The sequence below is a fragment of the Anolis carolinensis genome, chromosome 1, assembly GCF_035594765.1.
Source record: "Anolis carolinensis isolate JA03-04 chromosome 1, rAnoCar3.1.pri, whole genome shotgun sequence".
Classification (NCBI taxonomy): domain Eukaryota; kingdom Metazoa; phylum Chordata; class Lepidosauria; order Squamata; family Dactyloidae; genus Anolis; species Anolis carolinensis.
The window spans coordinates 210,408,622-210,431,641 of NC_085841.1; the positions used below are offsets into that span (position 1 = coordinate 210,408,622).

Genomic DNA, 23,020 nt, shown 5'->3' on the forward strand with positions numbered 1-23,020 from the left:
AAGTCGAACACTTCCCAAGTGTCTAGGACTGCGTGATGTATTTTTGGGATGATGTGCGCAGGTCCCAGCAGGGTGGCCTTTTGCTGTTGGCAGATCGTAATTTTGTCAATGTCTATTGTTTCCAAATGCCGGCTGAGATCTTTTGGCAGGACACATTATTATTATTATTATTATTATTATTATTATTATTATTGTATGACACAGCAAACAAGATAGACATGCTGGATTTCATATCACAAAATCACAAGTCGAACACTTCCCAAGTGTCTAGGACTGTGTGATATATTTTCGGATATTATTATTATTATTTGATATGACTATTCTGCTATTGATGAAAGAACGGCACTAACGGGATCAAATGTCTCCTTCAAAGGCTTAGGAGGGCTTTCCCTTCGAAATCCTATCTTCTCCTACCTCCAGCAGGCAGGAAAGGGAAGGCCCTCGCCAGCGCTTCCCCTTTTCCGGGGGTTGGCTCTTTGATCCGCCAAAGGTTGGGAAACCAGATGCCTCTTGCCTCCATTCCTTCCCATCTCCCTCTAAAAGGGCCACCACCTCATCCCCCCCCCCCCCAACCACCCAGGGCTTCCCAAAGCCCAGGACTTTTCTTTGCCCTTCCTTGACTCTCTTGCAGATGGACCGCACCCGTTCTAGTTTCTTAGATGTAGAGGCTGGCAATGTCCACCTCCTCCACCAACCCCAGCCGCTCTTTTTCCTCCTCTTTGGGGATTTCTCCTACTATTAAAACGTAAAGAACGCTAAGGGCCCAAGGAGAGGATGGGGTTGAAGGCATCATCATCATCACCAACACCTCGGATTGGGAAAAGGGTGTATAAGACGGAATAAAGTGGCACTTATTATTATTATTATTATTATTATTATTATTATTATTATTATTATTATTATTATTATTAACATGCTATGCTAATTATATATATATATATATATATATATATATATATATATATATATATGTATATATATTTATATATATGTATATATGTATATGTACACACATACCTATATACATATGTACCTATATCTATATATATATAAAAGGGTAATGAAATTTCGGCCTAGGACAAAACAACAAAACTACACATACCAGAAACACTAAACTTGCCAGCACAACCCCTCATCCATGCCTCTACGTTCATATAACAAAAAGAAAAGAAAAATAAAGTCCTAATTAGAGGGAGAGGAATAATTGTTTTTAGCCAATTGCTGCCAGTTAAAGGCTAAGCTCCGCCCACTTGGTCTCCTAGCAACCCACTCAGCCCAGGGGACAGGCCGAGTTAGGCCTCACTTAGACCTCTTCCACACTGCCTATAAAATACAGATTATCTGATTTTAACTAGATTATATGGCAGTGTAGACTCAAGGCCCTTCCACACAGCTATATAACCCATTTATAATGAACTTAATGTAAGATAAAACCTCTACCCTTTACCTTAACTACCACCAATTCCTCTATACTTTATTTCCCATACCACCATAGTTCGCTACAGCAACGCGTGGCCGGGCATAGCTAGTACATATATATAATATAATTTACAATAATATATAATATTATAATATATTATATATGCATATAATATGAATAATATTATTTTGTAATACAATATCATACTAATCATACAATATAATAATGTTAATTATGTGTTGTCGAAGGCTTTCATGGCCAGGATCACAGGGTTGTTGTGTGTCTTTCGGGCTGTGTGGCCATGTTCCAGAAGCATTCTGGAGAATGCTTCTGGAACATGGCCACACAGCCCGAAAGACACACAACAACCCAATGTTAATTATATACTATATATTACATATAATATTAATAATAATATTACAATATATTGCTATAGTACAATATAGTAATTTATTGCCAGCATTGTGCTATGCTAATAATATTATATATAGATTTAATTTGTAAGCCGCTCTGAGTCCCCTTCGGGGTGAGATGGGCGGGATATAAATGTATCGAATAAATAAATAAATTATTATTATTATCGAAGGCTTTAAAGGCCGGAATCACTGGGTCATGAAACAACAACAACAACAATATGTTGTCGAAGGCTTTCATGGCCGGGATCACAGGGTTGTTGTATGTCTTTCGGGCTGTGTGACCATGTTCCAGAAGTATTCTCTCCTGACGTTTCGCCCACATCTATGGCAGGCATCCTCAGAGGTTGTGAGGCTGTGGTTTCCAAACAAACCGAAGGGATGCCGCAAAACTCAAGCCTGCCTCTCTCCCAGGAGATGCCGTCCAGCCTTGGTTTGCATCTTTATAATCTGTTCTCCAACTGCGGGCAAAGCAACTGCCTCGAGTTTAAAGCCCCCCAGAACCACAACGGACACATCTGATAATTTAATGCAGTTTCAAACCGGTTTCACACAGCAGATCATTCTATAGAAATCCTGGAACCAGTTTGAGACCCGGGTGGCGAGTCCACAAACCACAGAGCGCTGAGGCACGTTCAGGGCTTTCTTTTCTGCGGTCTTGTGGGTAATGGCTGTTTAGCTGCCACAGTTTGAAGAGAGATCAGAACCTGGGTTGCTGTGAGTTTTCCAGGCCATATGGCCAGGTTCCAGAAGCATTCTCTCCTGACGTTTCGCCTGCATCTATGGCAGGTAACCTCAGAGGTTGTGAGATCTGTTGGAAACTAAGCAAGTGGGGATTATATATCCGTGAAATAATACTAAGAAAATGGGGGAATTCCAGACAGGAAATAATCAGGGCCAGCGAACACCTCCCAACAACAGATTCCCCCAGGCAGTAAGCAACCAGGCTTTGAAGCTGCAAGGCTATTCAATGCTAACCAAGGTGGCCAATTGCAACATTCACACCTGCCTCAGACACACAAGAGTTCTTTCTCCCACCCTGGACATTCCACAGATACACAAATCTCACTTGACTAGTTTTCCAACAGACCTCACAACCTCTGAGGATGCCTGCCATAGATGTGGGCGAAATGTCAGGAAACAATACTTCTGAAACATGGCCCTACAGCCCGGAAAACTCACAGCAATCCAGCGATTCCGCCCATGAATTTCTTGGAGATCAGAAATCGTTTCAATCCACATGTAATGGTCAGTGTAGATGTGCTCCAGTGATAAATCACGGTTGCAGTGGATTTCCTTCCCTGGAAATCCACACTAACTCTAATTAGGATCATCAGGCCTTTCTTCCCGTCTTTGTGATTGGATTTACACTGCTATACATTATTTGTAGTTACATTATATGGGTCTAAATTGGCCATATCATGCAGTTCAAAGTAGATCCAACTTAGGAGCCATCTTACATTCTTTTCATGCTGAATCTCCTTTTCTGATGGATCCTGTGCAGCATTGATTCAACATTATCTGCCTTCCTTTCAGCATCATCATTTTACTATCTAAAAACACACTTCTTTAAAAAAAAAAAACAACTTACAACAAAATTTTAATGGGTTGCTGTAAGTTTTCCGGACTGTATGGCCATGTTCCAGAAGCATTCCCTCCTGATGTTTCACCCATATCTATGGCCGGCATTCTCAGAGATTGTGAGGTCTCAAAAACCTCTGAGGATGCCTGCCATAGATGTGGGCGAAACGTAAGGAGAGAATGCTTCTGGAACATAGCCATACAGTCCGGAATACTCGCAGCAACCCAGTGATTTCAGCCATGAGAGTCTTCGTCAACACAAAAATTTAAATACCCGTCCAGGATGCGAGACCCGTCCATTCCAACAGAATATCTACAAAAATAAAGGATGTTCCCCACTTTCCCCAAAGATTAACCTTTCAGCACAAAACCACTTTCTGACCAAAACAAAACTAAAATAGAAGAACTAAGGGCTTTCACAAAGCCTCTTGTCACAGCCCTAGCCAATACATACCTTGTTGCCTCAAATATTAGCCCTGTTCCTGGGTATATTTGACCTGCAGGTTCCAAAAAGGGCACTGGTTTTCCCCTATCCCTTCTAGTTTTTGAGATACAGACCATATGCTTGTCAGTAGAAACCCATGGTAACCATATCTTAAGAAACTAAAACTGATGCGATCTATCCAATGCAGTTTTCAGTGTCCCAAATAATCTCAGAAGCAGGTTCAAAATCAAGATATCAAGACTGTAATTTTCATTTGTATTATTATTCATAATAATAATATCATCATTAATAATATAATAATATCATTATTATTATTATTATTATTATTAATAATAATAATAATAATAATAATAATAATAATAATAATATCATCATCATTGAAATCCACAAGCCGGTGGACAATTTCAACAGAAAGGAAGAATTCATGAAAATGAACAAAATCTGGCTACCAGTATTAAAAAAACCTCTAAAATCAGAACAGTCAATATAGAACAACACTCGGAAGACGGGGGAATTCCAGGCATCAAACAATGAGGGCCAGCGAATACCTCCCAACAAAGGATTCCCCCAGGCAGGAAGCAGCCAGGCTTCGAAGCTGCAAGGCTATTCAATATTAATCAATCTGGCCAGTTGCAACATTCACATTTGCCTCAGTCAGACCAGAGTCTCTTCTCTCACCCTGGACATTCCACAGATATATACACCCTACTACTTGTCTAGTTTCCAACAGATCTCACAACCTCTGAGGATGCCTGCCATAGATGTGGGTGAAACATCAGGAGAGAATGCTTCCGGAACATGGTCATACAGCCCGGAAAACTCACAGCAACCCAGTGATTCCAGCCACGAAAGCCTTCGACAACTCATCCTTAATAATAATAATAATAATAATAATAATAATAATAATAATAATAATAATAATAATAGAAAAAAATATTTAATAATAATAATTAATTAAAATTAATTAAAATTAATTAAAAATAATAATTGAAAAACAACAGGAAAAACTCAGCCGCTATCAGGACCTCAAGATTGAACTTCAAAGACTCTGGCAGAAACCAGTGCAGGTGGTCCCGGTGGTGATGGGCACACTGGGTGCCGTGCCAAAAGATCTCAGCCGGCATTTGGAAACAATAGACATTGACAAAATCACCATCTGCCAACTGCAAAAGGCCACCCTACTGGGATCTGCACACATCATCAGAAAATACATCACACAGTCCTAGACACTTGGGAAGTGTTCGACTTGTGGTTTTGCGAAACGAAATCCAGCATATCTATCTTGTTTGCTGTGCCATACAACGTCGTTGTGTTGATAATAATAATAATCAGGGATAATATTATTTTAAAGCTAAAATGTGCGCAACATATGTATATAATATTATGTATCTGAATTAATAGGGAAATGTGTACACCCAAGAATAAAAGCCTGAATTGGAGAATGCACGCACATTGGCAATGATATGCGAAGGGATGTGGTGCAAAGAAATTGAGTTTTAAACCAGCGCGAAGCCCGTTTGCTGTCCTTTCCCGATTTGACTGAATGCATCGCTATAGGAATAACGGGAATCCCAGATAAACCAGGGCGCTTCCCCCGTTTGAATATTCTCACCCTTGAAATTCAGCTCATGCTCCCAGCACAGTCTCCCCAAAAGGAAACAATGGCTTTCATGAAGTGTGGAGGAAATACATTTAGATCGGCGTGTCCTTGTATGTGCGTTTGCACATATAATGGGAATGTCAACCCATTTGCACTGATTCCCAAAACAGAAACATGAATGTCGGGATGGGACGGAGAAGGAATGGTATGCGCATGCGGCTAGTTGGGAACAAATGGAGTGAAACCAGCGTCACTTCTGCAAAACAGATCTGCTCTTACGTTTATTTCTTTTCTCTCACTCTCTCTTTTCTTTTGTAAAAAAACAAAACAAAACAAAACATGAGGACTCTCATCATAGTGGTAGATTCCAGTCAATAAATAAGAATAATTTAAGAAATCCCCCCTTTCCCCTTGACAATAAAAGGAAACCAAAAATGTACACCGAGGACTACAACAAATATTGGGGGGAGGGTGGGCGGGAGGGGCGGACAAACTGGGAGAAGGAAAGGAAGACAGAAAGAAGGAAGGAAAGTGGGAAAGAAGAAGAAAAGAGGAAGGGAGGAAAGGAAGGAAAGAAAACAAAAAGGAAAAGGAAAAGAAAGTTTTTTTGTATTTTTTTCGTGCCAGGAGCGACTTGAGAAACTGCAAGCGGCTTCTAGTGTGAGAGAATTGGCCCTCTACAAGGATGCTGCCTGGGGCACTCCCGGGTGTTTTGATGTTTTTACTATCCTTGTGGGAGGTTTCTCTCATGTCCCAATCTGGAAAAGAAAGTAGGAAAAGGGAAGAGATGGGAAAGGACGGAAAGGGACGGAAAAAAGCAAGGGAATGGGAGAAAAGAAAAGAGAATGGGAGAGAAAAGGAAAGGGGAAGAGGAATAAGAAGAGAAAAAGGAAGGGAAGAAAAGGAAATGAAGTGAAAGGAAAGAGAAGAGAAGGGAAAGGAAAAGAAAGGGAAATTAAAGGGACATGGAAGTGAAGGGAAGAGAAAAGGAAAGGGAAAGGAAGGGAAAGGAAAGAGAAGAGAAAGGGAAGAGGAATAGGAAGAGAAAAAGGAAGTGAAGAAAAGGAAAGGAAGTGAAAGGAAAGAGAAGGGAAAGGAAAAGAAAGGGAAATTAAAGGGACATGGAAGTGAAGGGAAGAGAAAAGGAAAGGGAAAGGAAGGGAAAGGAAAGAGAAGAGAAAGGGAAGAGGAATAGGAAGAGAAAAAGGAAGTTAAGAAAAGGAAAGGAAGTGAAAGGAAAGAGAAGGGAAAGGAAAAGAAAGGGAAATTAAAGGGACATGGAAGTGAAGGGAAGAGAAAATGAAAGAGAAAGGAAGGGAAAGGAAAGAGAAGAGAAAGGGGAGGGAAGGGAAAAGGAAGGGCAAAGAAGGGGGAAAGGGAAATGAAAGGGAACGGAAGAGAAGGGAAAAGAAAGAGAAGAGAAAGCAAGAGAGGGAAGGGAAGGAAAAAGGCAAGCGAATGGGAGAAAAGAAAAGGGAAGGAAGGAGAAACGGGAAGCAAGGGGAAAGGAAAGGAGAAAAGGAATTAGAAGAGAAAAGGGAAGGGAAGAAAAGGAAATGAAGTGAAAGGGAAAGAGAAGGGAAATTAAAGGAAAAGAAAGAAGAAAAAAGAGAAAAGGGAAAGAAAGCAAAAGAGAAGGGAAGGATCAGAAAATGAAGGGAAAAAAGTAAGGGAATGGGAGAAAAGAAAAGGAAAGGGAAGAGAAAAGGAAAGGGAATGGGAAGGAAGGAGAAGGGAAGAGAAAGGGCAAGGGAGATGGAGAAAAAAAGGAAGAGAAAGGGGAAGAGGAATAAGAGAGAAAAGGGAAGGGAAGAAAAAGAAACGAAGCGAAAGGGAAGGAAAGAGAAGAGAAAAGGAAAGAGAAGAGAGAAGGAGAGAAATGAAAAGAAGTGGAAAGGAAAAAGGAAAGGGACGGAGAAGGAAGGGAAGGATGGCTCGTTTCCCCTTCTGGGAGGCCACAGGACAACTGGGGAGGGAGTGACCTACATTTCATCAGGACAGACACGACAGACGGACAGACAGGCCGGCCAGCGAGAGGAGCCCCTTTCTCCCCTCCCGCTTCCCCCCTTGTCCCTTTTCACACAGAGATCTCTCTGTTCCCGGTGGCGGCGGCGTGGCTCCTCCGGATTGTCCAGCAAGAGAGTCCCTTCCCTGCCGCCCTGCTGGCGGGGCCTCCCTCGGGTGGGTCCGCTGTGGCATCTGTCTCCGGTGGGAACAGGCCCCGCGTGGCATCTGTGCAGGGCAGGGAATCGGGTTTTAAAAAACACCAGAAAAGCGTCGTCCTTGCCGCCCAAGAGGTTCAAAACAAAACAAAACAAAGGGAAGGAAGTGAGGAGGGCAGGCCGGGGAGGCTCGGGCTCCTCACATGAGCGGGGGCTGCTGCAGAGTCTCCTGGTGGGCCGAGGGGTACCACGACGTGTAGCTGGGGATGTAGGCGCCCGAGGCGGAGGCGGAGCCCGAGGAGGAGTTCTTTCCCGCGGCCGAGGGGCTGCTCCAGACCGGGGCCCCCGGGGGAGAGCCGCCGGAGAGGGACCGCCCGTTGGCCAAGCCCACGCCGCCGCTCTCCAGCGCCGCCCCGCCCTGCTTCATCAGCTTCTTGAACTTGGAGCGCTTGTTCTGGAACCAGATCTTCACCTGTGTCACATACACACACACACAAGCGAGAGAGAGAAACAGGGCCGTGAGTCCAAGCAAGCCGTGGTCCCGTCCCAAAGAGATCTGAGGGGACATCCGGGCTGTGGCGCAAGCTGGTGAGCAGCCAGCTGCAGCCAATCTCTCTGACCAAGAGGTCTTGAGTTCGAGGCCAGCTCGGAGCCTGCGTTTGTCTTTGAATATAAATACAGTAGAGTCTTACTTATCCAACATAAAGGGGCCGGCAGAATGTTGGATACGCAAATATGTTGGATAATAAGGAGGCATTAAGGAAAAGCCTATTAAACATCAAATTAGGTTATGATTTTACAAATGAAGCACCAAAACATCATGTTAGACAATAAATTTGGCAGAAAAAGTAGTTCAATACGCAATAATGCTATGTAGTAATTACTGTATTTATGAATTTAGCACCAAAATATGTTGGATAATAAGGAGGCATTAAGGAAAAGCCTATTAAACATCAAATTAGGTTATGATTTTACAAATGAAGCACCAAAACATCATGTTAGACAATAAATTTGGCAGAAAAAGTAGTTCAATACGCAATAATGCTGTGTAGTCATTACTGTATTTATGAATTTAGCACCAAAATATGTTGGATAATAAGGAGGCATTAAGGAAAAGCCTATTAAACATCAAATTAGGTTATGATTTTACAAATGAAGCACCAAAACATCATGTTAGACAATAAATTTGGCAGAAAAAGTAGTTCAATACGCAATAATGCTGTGTAGTAATTACTGTATTTATGAATTTAGCACCAAAATATGTTGGATAATAAGGAGGCATTAAGGAAAAGCCTATTAAACATCAAATTAGGTTATGATTTTACAAATGAAGCACCAAAACATCATGTTAGACAATAAATTTGGCAGAAAAAGTAGTTCAATACGCAATAATGCTGTGTAGTAATTACTGTATTTATGAATTTAGCACCAAAATATGTTGGATAATAAGGAGGCATTAAGGAAAAGCCTATTAAACATCAAATTAGGTTATGATTTTACAAATGAAGCACCAAAACATCATGTTAGACAATAAATTTGGCAGAAAAAGTAGTTCAATACGCAATAATGCTGTGTAGTAATTACTGTATTTATGAATTTAGCACCAAAATATCAGGATATATTGAAAACATTGACTACAAAAATGCGTTGGATAATCCAGAACGTTGGATAAGCGAGTGTTGGATAAGTGAGACTCTACTGTACTGTAAATAAATAAATAAATACTCGGCCGAATACGGCACCCGAACCCAAAGCGCCCTTGGCCCTGTTGGAGCCCTTAGGGTCTCTTGGGCGTAGAGGCCGTATTCCTGGGAATGGAGGAGCACGCTTGGACTTCTGGCGAAAAGAAAGGACTTCTGGCAAACCTCCTCGGCTAGGAATTGTTTTACGTGTCTCTCCGACCACTTTTAAATTAAATAATAATAATAATATCACGTAAATATTTTAAAATTTCAAATACAGTAGCTGCTTTCCCCCTTTTAAGATAGCCAGTAACAACAACAAAAACACAGTTGAGTTGCTGTGAGTTTTCCGGGCTGTATGGCCATGTTCCAGAAGCATTCTCTCCTGACGTTTCGGCTGCATCTATGGCAGGCATCCTCAGAGGGAGCCTCCGATGGCCTAGGGGATAAAGGCCTTTTGACTTGAAGGTTGGGTTGCTGACCTGAAGGCTGCCAGGTTCGAATCCCACCCGGGGAGAGTGCGGATGAGCTCCCTCTATCAGCTCCAGCTCCATGCGGGGACATGAGAGAAGCCTCCCACAAGGATGGTAAAACATCAAAACATCCGGGCGTCCCCTGGGCAACGTCCTTGCAGACGGCCAATTCTCTCACTTCAGAAGCAACTCCGCTTGCTCCTGACACGATAATAATAATAATAATAATAATAATAATAATAATACGTAAATATTTTAAAATTCCAAACAGCTGCTTTCCCCTTTTAAGATAGCCAGTAACAACAACAACAACAACAACAACAACAACAACAACAACACGGTTGGGTTGCTGTGAGTTTTCCGAGCTGTATGGCCATGTTCCAGAAGCATTCTCTCCTGACTTTTCGCCCACATCTATGGCAGGCATCCTCAGAGGATGTGAGGTCTGTTGGAAACTAGTCAAGTGGGGATTATACATCTGTGGGATGTCCAGGGTGGGAGAAAGAACTCTTGTCTGTTATAGGCAGGTGTGAATGTTGCAATTGGCCGCCTTCATTAGCACTGAATGGCCTTGCCGATTCAAGGACTGGCTGCTTACTGTCTGGAAAACTCACAGCATCCCAGTGATTCCAGGCATGAAAGCTTTCGACAACACGATAACACAGTTCTTGGTGTCTAGTTTTTTAGGCCTGTTTCTGAGGGTTAGTTGAGGTGCTGATTCAGAAAATTGAATGGGAATGACCGCATCCGCTCTAGATATCTCTTAGATATGCTTATCGTGGGTTTCTATGGGTGAGCAGATGGTGACTGGTATATGGCACATGTTCTGTATCTCACAAACGGGAGCCCATAGGGGAAAACTGGTGCAATGTTTGGAATCAGCAGGTCAAATATATCTAGGAACAGAGCTAAAATTTATGGCATCAGAATGTGTGTTGGCCAGTGTAATAATCATAATCATCATCATCATCATCATCATTAGTTAATTTAATTATTAATTAAATAATAATTATTATTTGTATATCAAATAATAATAACAATAGAAACAACAGTAAGTGACGCAAGTTTTTCCAGGCCAAAGGGTAGATCCCTTCGCCATCTATTCCTACTCGTGGACTGAGAACGGAAGCAGGCCCAGCCCTTTCTACTGTCAACGTCCGGGTAAAAAAGAATAAAGGCTTGCACCCAATGTTTTGGATCCGACTACTAAATGTCTATACCCACGTTTTCCCCAGTGGAGACCCCCAAAAACGATGACTTTCCCCTCCGCATTTTATATGGGACTTTAAAAAGCAGATTTTTATTTAATACGTCTATAAAGCGTCACCTCTCACCTAAGCACCTTTCCTCGCTTGCTTTTCTAAGGCATGCAATTCCTTTGATTCAGAAATGCGGGAGATGGAAGCGCGGGTTTTCCCATTTCTATCCGGTTGGGTCTCTTATCCCACCAAAGCCTGGGAAAATTAGATCCACCAGCTGCCCTTCGAAAACGAGATCTCAACGCCTTCATCCCTGAGGAAAAACTGAGGCTGCCTAATGGGGTAAATAAATCTTTGGAGTGAAGGGGAAAGTGGGAGATGTCTTTAGAGGATATTCTTAGCAATTCCAAAGGCCGTAAAATAAGAAACAGAATAGCGATGTGTTGTGGAAGGCTTTCATGGCCGGAATCGCTGGGTTGCTGTGAGTTTTCCAAGCTGTATCTCTCTTGACGTTACGCCTGCATCTGTGGCAGGCATCCTCAGAGGCTGTGAGTTCTGATCGAAACTAGGCAAGTGGGGTTTATACAGGGTATTTTAAATTCTTTTTCAAACACCCTGTATATCTGTGGAAGGTCCAGGGTGGGAGAAAGGACTCTTGTGTGTCAGGGCCAGCTAATCATCTCCCAACAAAGTATTCCCCCAGGCAGGAAGCAGCCAAGCTTTGAAGCTGAAAGGCGATTCAGTGCTAATCAAAGTGATTAATTGCAACATTCACACTTTCCTCAAACAGACAAGAGGTCTTTCTCCCACCCTGGGCATTCCACGGACATATAAACTTCCCTTGAGTAGTTTCCAACAGACCTCATACCCTCTGAGGATGCCTGCCACAGATGTGGGCGAAATGTCAGGGGAGAACGCTTCTGGAACATGGCCATACAGCCCGGAAAACTCACAGCAAACCGAACAGTATCGACTTTAGAAAAGTTAGAAGGCTCTTTGAGGTGGATGGGTAGAAAGAAAGACAGACAGAAAGATATATGGATAGATAGATAGATAGATAGATAGATAGATAGATAGATTCAATACAGTAGAGTCTCTCTTATCCAAGCCTCGTTTATCCAATCCTCTGGATTATCCAAGCCATTTTTGTAGTCAATGTTTTCAATATATCATGACATTTTGGTGCTAAATTCGTAAATACAGTAATTACAACATAACATTGAACTACTTTTTCTGTCAAATTTGTTATATAGCATGATGTTTTGGTGTTTGATTTGTAAAATCATAACCTAATTTGATGTTTAATAAGCTTTTCCTTAATCCCTCCTTATTATCCAAGATATTCGCTTATCCAAGCTTCTGCCGGCCCGTTTAGCTTGGATAAGTGAGACTCTACTGTAGATAGATATCATATCGGTATGTGTATATATATGATATCTCTCCTAAATATCTGCGTGTGCATGCGCCTGTGGGTTTACCGAGACTCCATGAATTTCCTTGCCAAGGCTTCCTTAGGCAAGGAAGACTCCTTCTAAACTGCCCTATATCCCAGGATCTGATCCCAGATTATCTGGCAGTGGAGACTCATATAACCCAGTTTCAAACAGATAATTTGTGAATCACATTCTGGGATACAGGGCATATAGATCCAGCCGCAGAGGTGGTTTGGCCGGTTCTTTCCCCTGAAATGACGCCTATGGGTCCTGAGATTCTTTGGTAGCCTCCTATTTAAGGGCTGGCCTTGCCTAGCTTCCACGATCAAGCGGGAGACGTGACCAGGGAAGCCCCGGAAGGCCTCTTTTGTCTTGGGAGACGTCCCTCGTGGGCAGAAGGTCCCGAGAGAGAAGGAGCAGCCTTGAGGTGCCTGGGGTGGCTGCCTGCCTGCATACCTGCGTCTGGGTGAGTCCCAAGGAGGCGGCCAGCTCGGCCCTTTCGGGCAGCGCCAAGTACTGGGTCTGCTGGAAGCGCCGGTTCAAGGCCTGGAGCTGGAGGCTGGAGTAGATGGTGCGCGGCTTCCGGATCTTCTTGCCTTTGCCGTTGAAGCGCACCTCGCCGCCTTCCACCACCGTGCTCTTCTCCGCCTCGGTCCCTGCGGGCAAATGGAGGAAAAGGAGGAGAAGGGTGAGGGCTAAGTCTCCACGAGCCTCTTCGTGCTCCCTTCGAGACGCAACTCCAAAGAAGCCCACTTCAACGCTGCTGCTGTTTTGGCATCCGAGGAGGAGAGCCACTGCCAGTCCCGCCGCTCCATCGCCCAAAGAGAGGCGAGAGAGAAAAAGTTTGCTATTTTTACTGGCGGCGGCGGCGGCACTTTAGGTTTAATTGCCCTTAATTGCATACATTGTTTATAGCGCTACGCAATAAATAATTGCCGAGCCTAATAGGCGCACATCTGGGGGAGGGGGTTGGCTGTGGAGAGGAGAGGAATTCCCTTCCTGGGTTTTGCCAGGGGCTTTGTGGGCGAGATCCAGGGAAGGGCGGCAGGGATGCCTGTGTCTCTCCGGAGGTCGGAGCGACAAATGGGGAAAAGAGGAAGCCCCTTGCCTTTCTATTCTCTTCTCCATGGAGAAAGTCCCATTATTTTCTTCCCTCCATTGAGAAAGTCCTATCCCTTTTTCCCTTCATGGAGAAAGTCCCCTTCCTTGATCTTCTCCATGGAGAAAGTCCCATTATTTTCTTTCCTCCATTGAGAAAGTCCTATCCCTTTTTCCCTTCATGGAGAAAGTCCCCTTCCTTGATCTTCTCCATGGAGAAAGTCCCATTATTTTCTTTCCTCCATTGAGAAAGTCCTATCCCTTTTTCCCTTCATGGAGAAAGTCCCCTTCCTTGATCTTCTCCATGGAGAAAGTCCCATTATTTTCTTTCCTCCATTGAGAAAGTCCTATCCCTTTTTCCCTTCATGGAGAAAGTCCCCTTCCTTGATCTTCTCCATGGAAAAAGTCCCATTATTTTCTTCCCTCCATTGAGAAAGTCCTATCCCTTTTTCCCTTCATGGAGAAAGTCCCCTTCCTTGATCTTCTCCATGGAGAAAGTCCCATTATTTTCTTCCCTCCATTGAGAAAGTCCTATCCTTTTTTCCCTTCATGGAGAAAGTCCCCTTCCTTGATCTTCTCCATGGAGAAAGTCCCATTATTTTCTTCCCTCCATTGAGAAAGTCCTATCCCCTTTTCCCTTCATGGAGAAAGCCCCCTTCCTTTATTTCCACCCGCACACCCATATAACCCAGAATATCAAGACGGAAAATCCCATTATCTGCTATATGGCAGTGTGGATTCAGATAACCCAGTTCAAAGCAGATATTGTGGGATTTCCTGCCTTGATATTCTGGGTTCTATGGCTGTGTGAAAAGGCCCGGAGAATGTCCCATTCCTTTTCTCCTTCATGGAGAAAGTCCCCTTCCTTTCTCTTCTCCATCCCTTTTTTCTCTATGTAGAAAGAACCCCCTTCCCAACACCTCCCAACAAAGGATTCCGCCAGGCAGGAATTAGCCAGGCCTTGAGCTGCAAGGTCATTAAATGCTAATCAAGGTGATTAATTACAACAGTCACACTTGCCTCCAACAGACAAGAGTTTTTTTTTCTCCCACCCTGGACCTGCCACAGATATATAAACCTCTCTCGCCTAGTTTCCAATATACCTCACAACCTCTGAGGATGCCTGCCATAGATGTGGGTGAAACGTTAGGAGATAATGCGTCTGGAACGTGTCCCCAAGCCTCGAAAAACTTTAAGCAATCCAATCCCTTCCGTGGAGAAAGTAAAGTAGAGTTTCACTTATCCAACATTCGCTTATCCAACATTCTGGATGTTTGTAATCAATGTTTTCAATACATCGTGATATTTTGGTGCTAAATTCGTAAATACACTAATTACTACATAGCATTACTGCGTATTGAACTACTGTTTCTGTCAAATTTGTTGTATAACATGATGTTTTGGTGCTTAATTTGTAAAATCATAATGTCATTTTATGTTTAATAGGCTTTTTTTTTCTTAATCCCTCCTTATTATCCAAGATTTTCGCTTAGCCAATGTTCTGCCGCCCCGTTTATCATGTTGTGTAACATGATGTTTTGGTGCTTCATTTGTAAAATCATAATGTCATTTTATGTTGAATAGGCTTTTTTTTCTTAATCCCTCCTTATTATCCAAGATTTTCGCTTAGCCAATGTTCTGCCGCCCCGTTTATCATGTTGTGTAGCATGATGTTTTGGTGCTTCATTTGTAAAATCATAATGTAATTTTATGTTTAATAGGCTTTTTTTCTTAATCCCTCCTTATTATCCAAGATTTTTGCTTAGCCAATGTTCTGCCGGCCCCGTTTATCATGTTGTGTAACATGATGTTTTGGTGCTTCATTTGTAAAATCATAATGTCATTTTATGTTTAATAGGCTTTTTTTTTCTTAATCCCTCCTTATTATCCAAGATTTTCGCTTAGCCAATGTTCTGCCGGCCCCGTTTATCATGTTGTGTAACATGATGTTTTGGTGCTTCATTTGTAAAATCATAATGTCATTTTATGTTTAATAGGCTTTTTTTTTCTTAATCCCTCCTTATTATCCAAGATTTTCGCTTAGCCAATGTTCTGCCGGCCCCGTTTATCATGTTGTGTAACATGATGTTTTGGTGCTTCATTGGTAAAATCATAACCTAATTTGTTGTTTGATAGACTTTTCCTCGAGCCAACATATTCGCTTATCCAATGTTCTGCCGGCCCGTTTATGTTGGATAAGTGAGACTCTACTGTATCCTTCCTTGATTTTCTCCATCCCTTGTCTCTCCATTTAGAAAGACTCCCCTTCCTTCCTTTTTTCCTCCCCTTCTTTGATTTCTTCCAAAGAGAAAGAGTCCCCTTCCTGTCCCTTTCCTTCCTTTTCTTCCTGAAGAAGCTCCTCGTGGGCTTTGTTTCTTCGCTCTTGCCTTGCTTTCCCGTCTCCCTGAGTCCCGCCGGGCCTTGCCTGGGGGGTCGTGGGCCCCCTCCCCCTCCCCTCCCCCCTCCCCTCTACCCCCTCCCTCCCTCCCCCTCCCGCCCAACCGTACTACCTGTCTCCTCGAGGCGGGCCTGGGCCAGGCTGGCGCTGTTGGGGTAGGACTGGACGGAGCTCATGTAAGGGTTGCCCGGGTGGCTGCCTCCTCCGGAGTTGACATAGGGGTATCCCAGGGGCCGGGAGAAGGACGAGGCGGCGCTGTAGGAGCTGTCGGGCTGCGCGTGGCCGGCCGCGTGCAAACAGTGCATGGAGTAGTGTCCGTGGGAGAGCGGCGAGGGGGGCATCTGCTGCCCCGGAGGCCCAAACTCCATGAAGACCGCCTTGCCCGACACCGGGCTGCTCAGGCTCTCTGGCATGCTGGTCATGGTCATCGCTCGCCGCTGCCTTGGGTGCCTCTCGCTCGCTCGCAATCCCTTGACTCAATCCCTCTCTTTCTCTCCTTCCCCCTCCCTCCCCCCTCCTCTCAGGACCCAAGTTAAGAAGAAGACCAGGGCTTTTCACTTTCCATTCATAAGAAAGGGGGAGGGAGAAATAGAGAGATAGAGAGATATATAAATAAATATATATATATATATATAAAGATGGAGTTTGCCTCTTTGAAAAAGTCTCCAGCGTGGAGAGAGCCGGAGATTCTACCCAAACTCGCCTAAAAGCTTTGACTCAGCTAAAGGCGATGAATATGCATGAGCCCGGAGAGCTGATTGGCCCGCCGTGGGGCAGAATCGCTGCCGATTGGCCGGAGACGTTTTTTCGGGGCTCGGCGGCTGGACCCAGGCGAGACGGAGACGGAGGCGACGACGACGCCGGAGGAGGAAGAGGAAGAAGAGGAAGAAGAAGAGGAGGAGGGCAGCGCGCCTTGGCCGAAGGAGGGGAGACCCAAACTGTGGATTCCCCCCTCCAAAAAAACCCCAAGACAATCTTTTCCATCTCAACCCTAGCAAGGCGAGAATCCTATCGTATTTATTTATTTATATATTTATTTACAACATTTCTACCCCGCCCTTCTCACCTGAGGGGACTCGGGGCGGCTTACAACAACCGGCAAAATTCAATGCCAAACAGATCAATAAAACTGCAACACATTAAAAACCATTAACAACTACAGTAGAGTCTCACTTATCCAACACTCGCTTATCCAACGTTCTAGATTATCCAACGCATTTTTGTAGTCAATGTGTTCAATATATCGTGATATTTTGGTGCTAAATTCATAAATACAGTAATTACTACATAGCATTACTGTGTATTGAACTACTTTTTCTCTCAAATTTGTTGTATAACATGATGTTTTGGTGTTTAATTTGTAAAATCATAACCTAATTTGATGTTTAATAGGCTTTTCCTTAATCTCTCCTTATTATCCAACATATTCGCTTATCCAACATTCTGCTGGCCTGTTTACGTTGGATAAGCGAGACTCTACTGGACATAAAATACATTAGTCAGCTAAAACATATAGTTACTTAAAACCACTTTTCCACGGAACCATTGCACATAAACCTAAATTCAGACCATGTCAATATATTGCTTATTCATTAAATGCTTGCGCACAAAGCCAAAGCCAAATGCTTTGCCCCAAAGCAACACCAATTTCAGCATCAAGGAGCAGGAAACCAGGTGCAGAGGGCAAAGGGTTGAGCCTTTCTCGCCCTCGCTGGATCCACACTGCCATATACAGTAGAGTCTCACTTATCCAACATAAACGGCAGGCAGAATGTTGGATAAGCGAATATGTTGGATAATAAGGAGAGATTAAGGAAAAGCCTATTAAACATCAAATTAGGTTATGATTTTACAAATTAAGCACCAAAACATCATGTTATACAACAAATTTGACAGAAAAAGTAGTTCAATGCTATGTTGTAATTACTGTATTTACAAATTTAGCACCAAAATATCATGCTGTATTGAAAACATTGACTACAAAAATGCATTGGATAATCCAGAATGTTGGATAAGCGAGATTCTACTGTAATGCAGGCTGAACTGCAATACATTGGACTGCAATTGGCCATAGGATGCAGTTCGAGCAGTGTGCAACCAGCAGGCGAAAGGTTCCCATTAGCCTCGTCCTAAATTCCACACTAATCACAAAAGGAAGGCAGTTTCGAACTGGACTGGCTAGACAACACACTCCCATAAAAGCAAGCCCTGCTTGCGCATCAGTGGTTCTGCAGTTTGTCATCACCATCAGGGCCTCAAACCGGTTCTATGGCAGGCATCCTCAGAGGTTGCCTATGGCAGGCAACCTCTGAGGATCCTGCCATAGATGTGGGCGAAACGTCAGGAAAGAATACTTCTAGAACATGGCCATACAGCCCGGAAAACATACAACAACCCTGGTTCTAGAATTTCCTAGGTAATTATCTGCACAGAAGCTCTCGAAGCTTTAGGTGCTCTTACTGCCTATTACAGGGAAAACCATCTGATTCCTAATCCATCAAAAACACAGACTTGTGCTTTTCATCTTAAGAAGAGACAAGCATCTGGAGCTCTGAGGATTACCTGGGAAGGAATCCCACTGGAGCACTGCAGCACAACAAAATACCCGAGAGTCACTCTGGACCGTGAAGCACTGCTTGACTATCAAGCAAAAGGTGGGCGATAGAAATAATATCATATGAAAGCTGACTGGCATAACCTGGGAATCATAACCAGATACAGTGAAGACATTGAAGTGATGCTCCTACGACATCAATTCCGCTGGACTGGCTAAGTTGCTCTACTCCGGGAAACGTAATGTTGGTGGGCAGGAAAAGAGATTTAAAGATGGGCTTAAAGCCAACCTTAAAAACTGTGGCATAGACACTGAGAACTGGGAAGCCCTGGCCCTTGAGTGCTCTAATTGGAGGTCAGCTGTGACCAGCAGTGCTGCGGAGTTCAAAGAGGCACGAATGGAGGGCTTAAGGGAGAAACGTGCCAAGAGGAAGGAGTGTCAAGCCAACCCTGACCAGACCACTTTGCACCTGTAAACCGATGTCCTCACTGCGGGAGAACATGCAGACCAAGAATAGGTTTCTTCAGCCACCTAAGAACCCACCCCCAGGATGGAAGACAATCATCCTCGAACTAAGAGGGATCGCCTAAGTAAGTAAATACAGTGAAGACATCTTCCCTTGCACTTTGCTACTCTGCTGAATACACATGCCCAGTATGGAACACATTTCACCATGTTAAAACAGTGGATGTGGCTCTTAATGAGACATGCCACATTATCACAGGATATCTCCAGCTGACACCCACCGGAAAGTAGCTGCCAATAATGAAAGTGCCAAGGTAGTGACATCCCCAGCCCATTCAGATATCAGCCATCAGCCAATGCCTTCCATCAAGAAATAGTTTTCTATTTCTTCACTGATACTTGCAGGAACACCTCAGCAAGCGAGAGTCCTAAAGAGGCAGGCTAAAACCGGGAACCTCAATCAGTGGGTGATATCAGATGAGAAACGCCCCCCTGGGCACACAGAAAACTGGGTGACTTGGAAGAAGCTGAACAGACTGTGCTCTGCGACCACAAGATGCAGAGCTAATCTTAAGAAATGGGTCTGCAAAGTGGAGTGTGGAGAAGAGCGAACCACAGCCCACCTATTACAATGCAGCCTGAGCTCTGCCACATGCACTATGGAGGACCTTCTTACAGCGACACCAGACTTACTCCAAGTGTCCAGCTTTTGTCTTCTGACACGATAAATAAAATCTGCACAGCGAAACCACTTTCTTCAATATCGGGTTGAAACAGCATTAAATGGCCAGAGTCTACTTCTACTTTCGTTGGATTTACCCTGTGTCCTGTTTTGTCTGTGTTTTGAAAAACCAATCCCCTTAATCTTAATGTAGCTTTCGTTATCTATCAACAAAGGGTTTGCAAACGTTTCTTGGTGAACCCTAGAAATCTATTAATCCGGAGGAAATCATAGCTGAATCAATCTGCCATATAATGCAGGTTTGAACTGCATTGAATTATCTGTGTGTAAGACTCATATCGCAAGGTTCAAAATGGCATTATAGGGGAGTGTAGATCCAGCCCCAATGAGTTGTTTGGTTGTGACTGAAATCTTTACATTTCAAAGGTTCCCGCATTTTTAAGCGGGAGGCAAAACTATCTTCATCGGGGTGAAATGTCAGTTTCCCAAAAAGCGGGAAGCTTGACATTAAGTTGTCTAAGACTTTCATGGCCGGAATCACAGGGTTGCTGTGAGTTTTCCGGGCTGTATGGCCATGTCCCAGACAGGGCCGGCCGGAGATATTTTTTAATGGGAAGCGGGGGTGCTGAAAAGCGCCCCCGCCACCCGCGCCCTGGCCCCGCCCAGCGTGCCCTGGCCCCGCCTCCCACGCTGCGTGGGAGGCGGGGCCAGGGCGATTAGTGAGGGGGGCGGGGCCACAGTTGGCCCCGCCCCCGCCCAGCGTGGCCATTTTGCCCTTAGTAACAAACTAAGGGCAAAAATGGCTTATCTGGCTGTGCGCATGCGCACAGCCAGATAAGCCATTTTTGCCCTTAGTTTGTTACTAAGGGCAAAATGGCCTAGGTGTGCTGTGCGCACGCGCACAGCACAGCTAGGGCATTCGGGCCTGACTTCCTGGTCGCGGCCGGCGACCGCCCGGGCGATCGCCGGCCGCGACCAGGAAGTCAGGCCCGAATGGGCTATCTGCGCTGTGCGCACGGGCACAGCGCAGATAGCCCATTCGGGCCTGACTTCCTGGTCGCGGCCGGCGATCGCCCGGGCGGTCGCCGGCCGCGACCAGGAAGTCAGGCCCGAATGGCCTAGGTGTGCTGTGCGCGTGCGCACAGCACACCTAGGCCATTTTGCCCTTAGTAACAAACTAAGGGCAAAAATGGCTTATCTGGCTGTGCGCATGCGCACAGCCAGATAAGCCATTTTTGCCCTTAGTTTGTTACTAAGGGCAAAATGGCCTAGCTGTGCTGTGCGCACGCGCACAGCACAGCTAGGGCATTCGGGCCTGACTTCCTGGTCGCGGCCGGCGACCGCCCGGGCGATCGCCGGCCGCGACCAGGAAGTCAGGCCCGAATGGGCTATCTGCGCTGTGCGCACGGGCACAGCGCAGATAGCCCATTCGGGCCTGACTTCCTGGTCGCGGCCGGCGATCGCCCGGGCGGTCGCCGGCCGCGACCAGGAAGTCAGGCCCGAATGCCCTAGCTGTGCTGTGCGCGTGCGCACAGCACACCTAGGCCATTTTGCCCTTAGTAACAAACTAAGGGCAAAAATGGCTTCTCTGGCTGTGCGCATGCGCACAGCCAGAGAAGCCATTTTTGCCCTTAGTTTGTTACTAAGGGCAAAATGGCCTAGCTGTGCTGTGCGCACGCGCACAGCACAGCTAGGGCATTCGGGCCTGACTTCCTGGTCGCGGCCGGCGACCGCCCGGGCGATCGCCGGCCGCGACCAGGAAGTCAGGCCCGAATGGGCTATCTGCGCTGTGCGCACGGGCACAGCGCAGATAGCCCATTCGGGCCTGACTTCCTGGTCGCGGCCGGCGATCGCCCGGGCGGTCGCCGGCCGCGACCAGGAAGTCAGGCCCGAATGGCCTAGCTGTGCTGTGCGCGTGCGCACAGCACAGCTAGGCCATTTTGCCCTTAGTAACAAACTAAGGGCAAAAATGGCTTCTCTGGCTGTGCGCATGCGCACAGCCAGAGAAGCCATTTTTGCCCTTAGTTTGTTACTAAGGGCAAAATGGCCTAGCTGTGCTGTGCGCACGCGCACAGCACAGCTAGGCCATTCGGGCCTGACTTCCTGGTCGCGGCCGGCGACCGCCCGGGCGATCGCCGGCCGCGACCAGGAAGTTCCTGGTCGCGGCCGGCGACCGCCCGGGCGATCGCCGGCCGCGACCAGGAAGTCAGGCCCGAATGGCGCCCCTAGCAGCCAGCGCCCGAGGCGGCCGCGTCCGCGGCCGCCTAGTAACAACCGGCCCTGGTCCCAGAAGTATTCTCTCCAGACGTTTCTCCGGCATCTATGGCAGAGGTTGGGAGGCCTGTTGGAAATTAGGCAAGTGGGGTTTATATATCTGTGGGATGTCCAGGGTGGGAGAAAGAACTCTTGTCTGCATGAGGCAGGTGTGAATGCTGCAATTGGCCACCTTGATTATACAACAACTCTTTATTGATTAGTCAATTTTGACCATATCGAAACATGTGAAACATACAAAACGTACTCACTTACCCATACATACAGCTTGATTAGCACTGAATAGCTTTTCAGCTTCAAGGTCTGGCTGCTTCCTGCCTGGGGGAATCCTTTGTTGGGAGGTGTTGGCTAGCCCTGACGGTTTCCTGTCTATATTTCCCCTGTTTTCAGAGTGTTGTCCTCTATTTACTATCCCGATTTTAGAGTTTTTAAAATACAGTAGAGTCTCACTTATCCAACATAACGTTGGATAAGCGAATATGTTGGATCGAGGCAAAGTCTATCAAACAACAAATTAGGTTATGATTTTACAAATTAAGCACCAAAACATCATGTTATACAACAAATTTGACAGAAAAAGTAGTTCAATATGCAGTAATGCAATGTAGTAATTACTGTATTTATGAATTTAGCACCAAAATATCACTATGTATTGAAAACATTGACTACAAAAAATGCGTTGGATAATCCAGAACGTTGGATAAGTGAGACTCTACTGTACTGATAGCCAAATGTTCATTTTCATGTTTTTCTCCTTTCTGTTGAAATTGTCCACATGCTTGTGGATTTCAATGGCTCCTCTGTGTAGTCTGCCATGGTGATTGTTTGAGTGGTCGAGCATTTCTGTGTCCTCAACTAATATGCTATGTCCAGGTTAGTTTATCAAGTGCTCTGCTATGGCTGACTTCTCTGGTTGAGTTAATCTGCAGTGCCTTTCATGTTCCTTGATTCGTGTTTGGGCAAGACTACTGCTGCGTTTGATGCTCCTTATGTAGCTGCATGGTATACAGTAGACTCCTGCAGAGATTAAAGGATCCCTCTTGTCCTTTGCTGAATGTAGCATTTGTGGGTCTGTAGATAGTTTGTAGGTTGTTGTTTCTTCATCGGCTTCCCTGTGTGGTCAGTGGTTCCCTTGATGTAG

The 23,020-nt window shown here is 45.1% G+C and overlaps 1 protein-coding gene and 1 long non-coding RNA gene across 3 annotated transcripts in view; one reads left to right on the forward strand and one right to left on the reverse strand.

Moving 5' to 3' along the window:
* Positions 1-23,020, forward strand: part of LOC134294205 (uncharacterized) — a 48,250-nt gene that overhangs the window by 9,010 nt on the left and 16,220 nt on the right. The window lies entirely within an intron of this gene.
* dlx1 (distal-less homeobox 1) lies at positions 5,710-16,705 on the reverse strand. Its single transcript, XM_062964502.1, has 3 exons — positions 16,017-16,705; positions 12,865-13,064; positions 5,710-8,093 (listed from the first exon to the last, which is right to left on the reverse strand). The coding sequence occupies exons 1-3, from the start codon at positions 16,330-16,332 to the stop codon at positions 7,821-7,823; spliced, it is 789 nt and encodes a 262-aa protein (XP_062820572.1). The 5' UTR covers positions 16,333-16,705; the 3' UTR covers positions 5,710-7,820.

Bases quoted from the DNA above. Each gene is read 5' to 3' on its own strand.
- dlx1 (XM_062964502.1), bottom strand. From the start codon at position 16,332: ATGACCATGACCAGCATGCCAGAGAGCCTGAGCAGCCCGGTGTCGGGC. The intron at 13,065-16,016 runs GTAGTACGGTTG...ATTTGCCCGCAG, and splicing joins GGCCCGCCTCGAGGAGACAG to GGACCGAGGCGGAGAAGAGC. The intron at 8,094-12,864 runs GTATGCAGGCAG...TATGTGACACAG, and splicing joins TGGGACTCACCCAGACGCAG to GTGAAGATCTGGTTCCAGAA.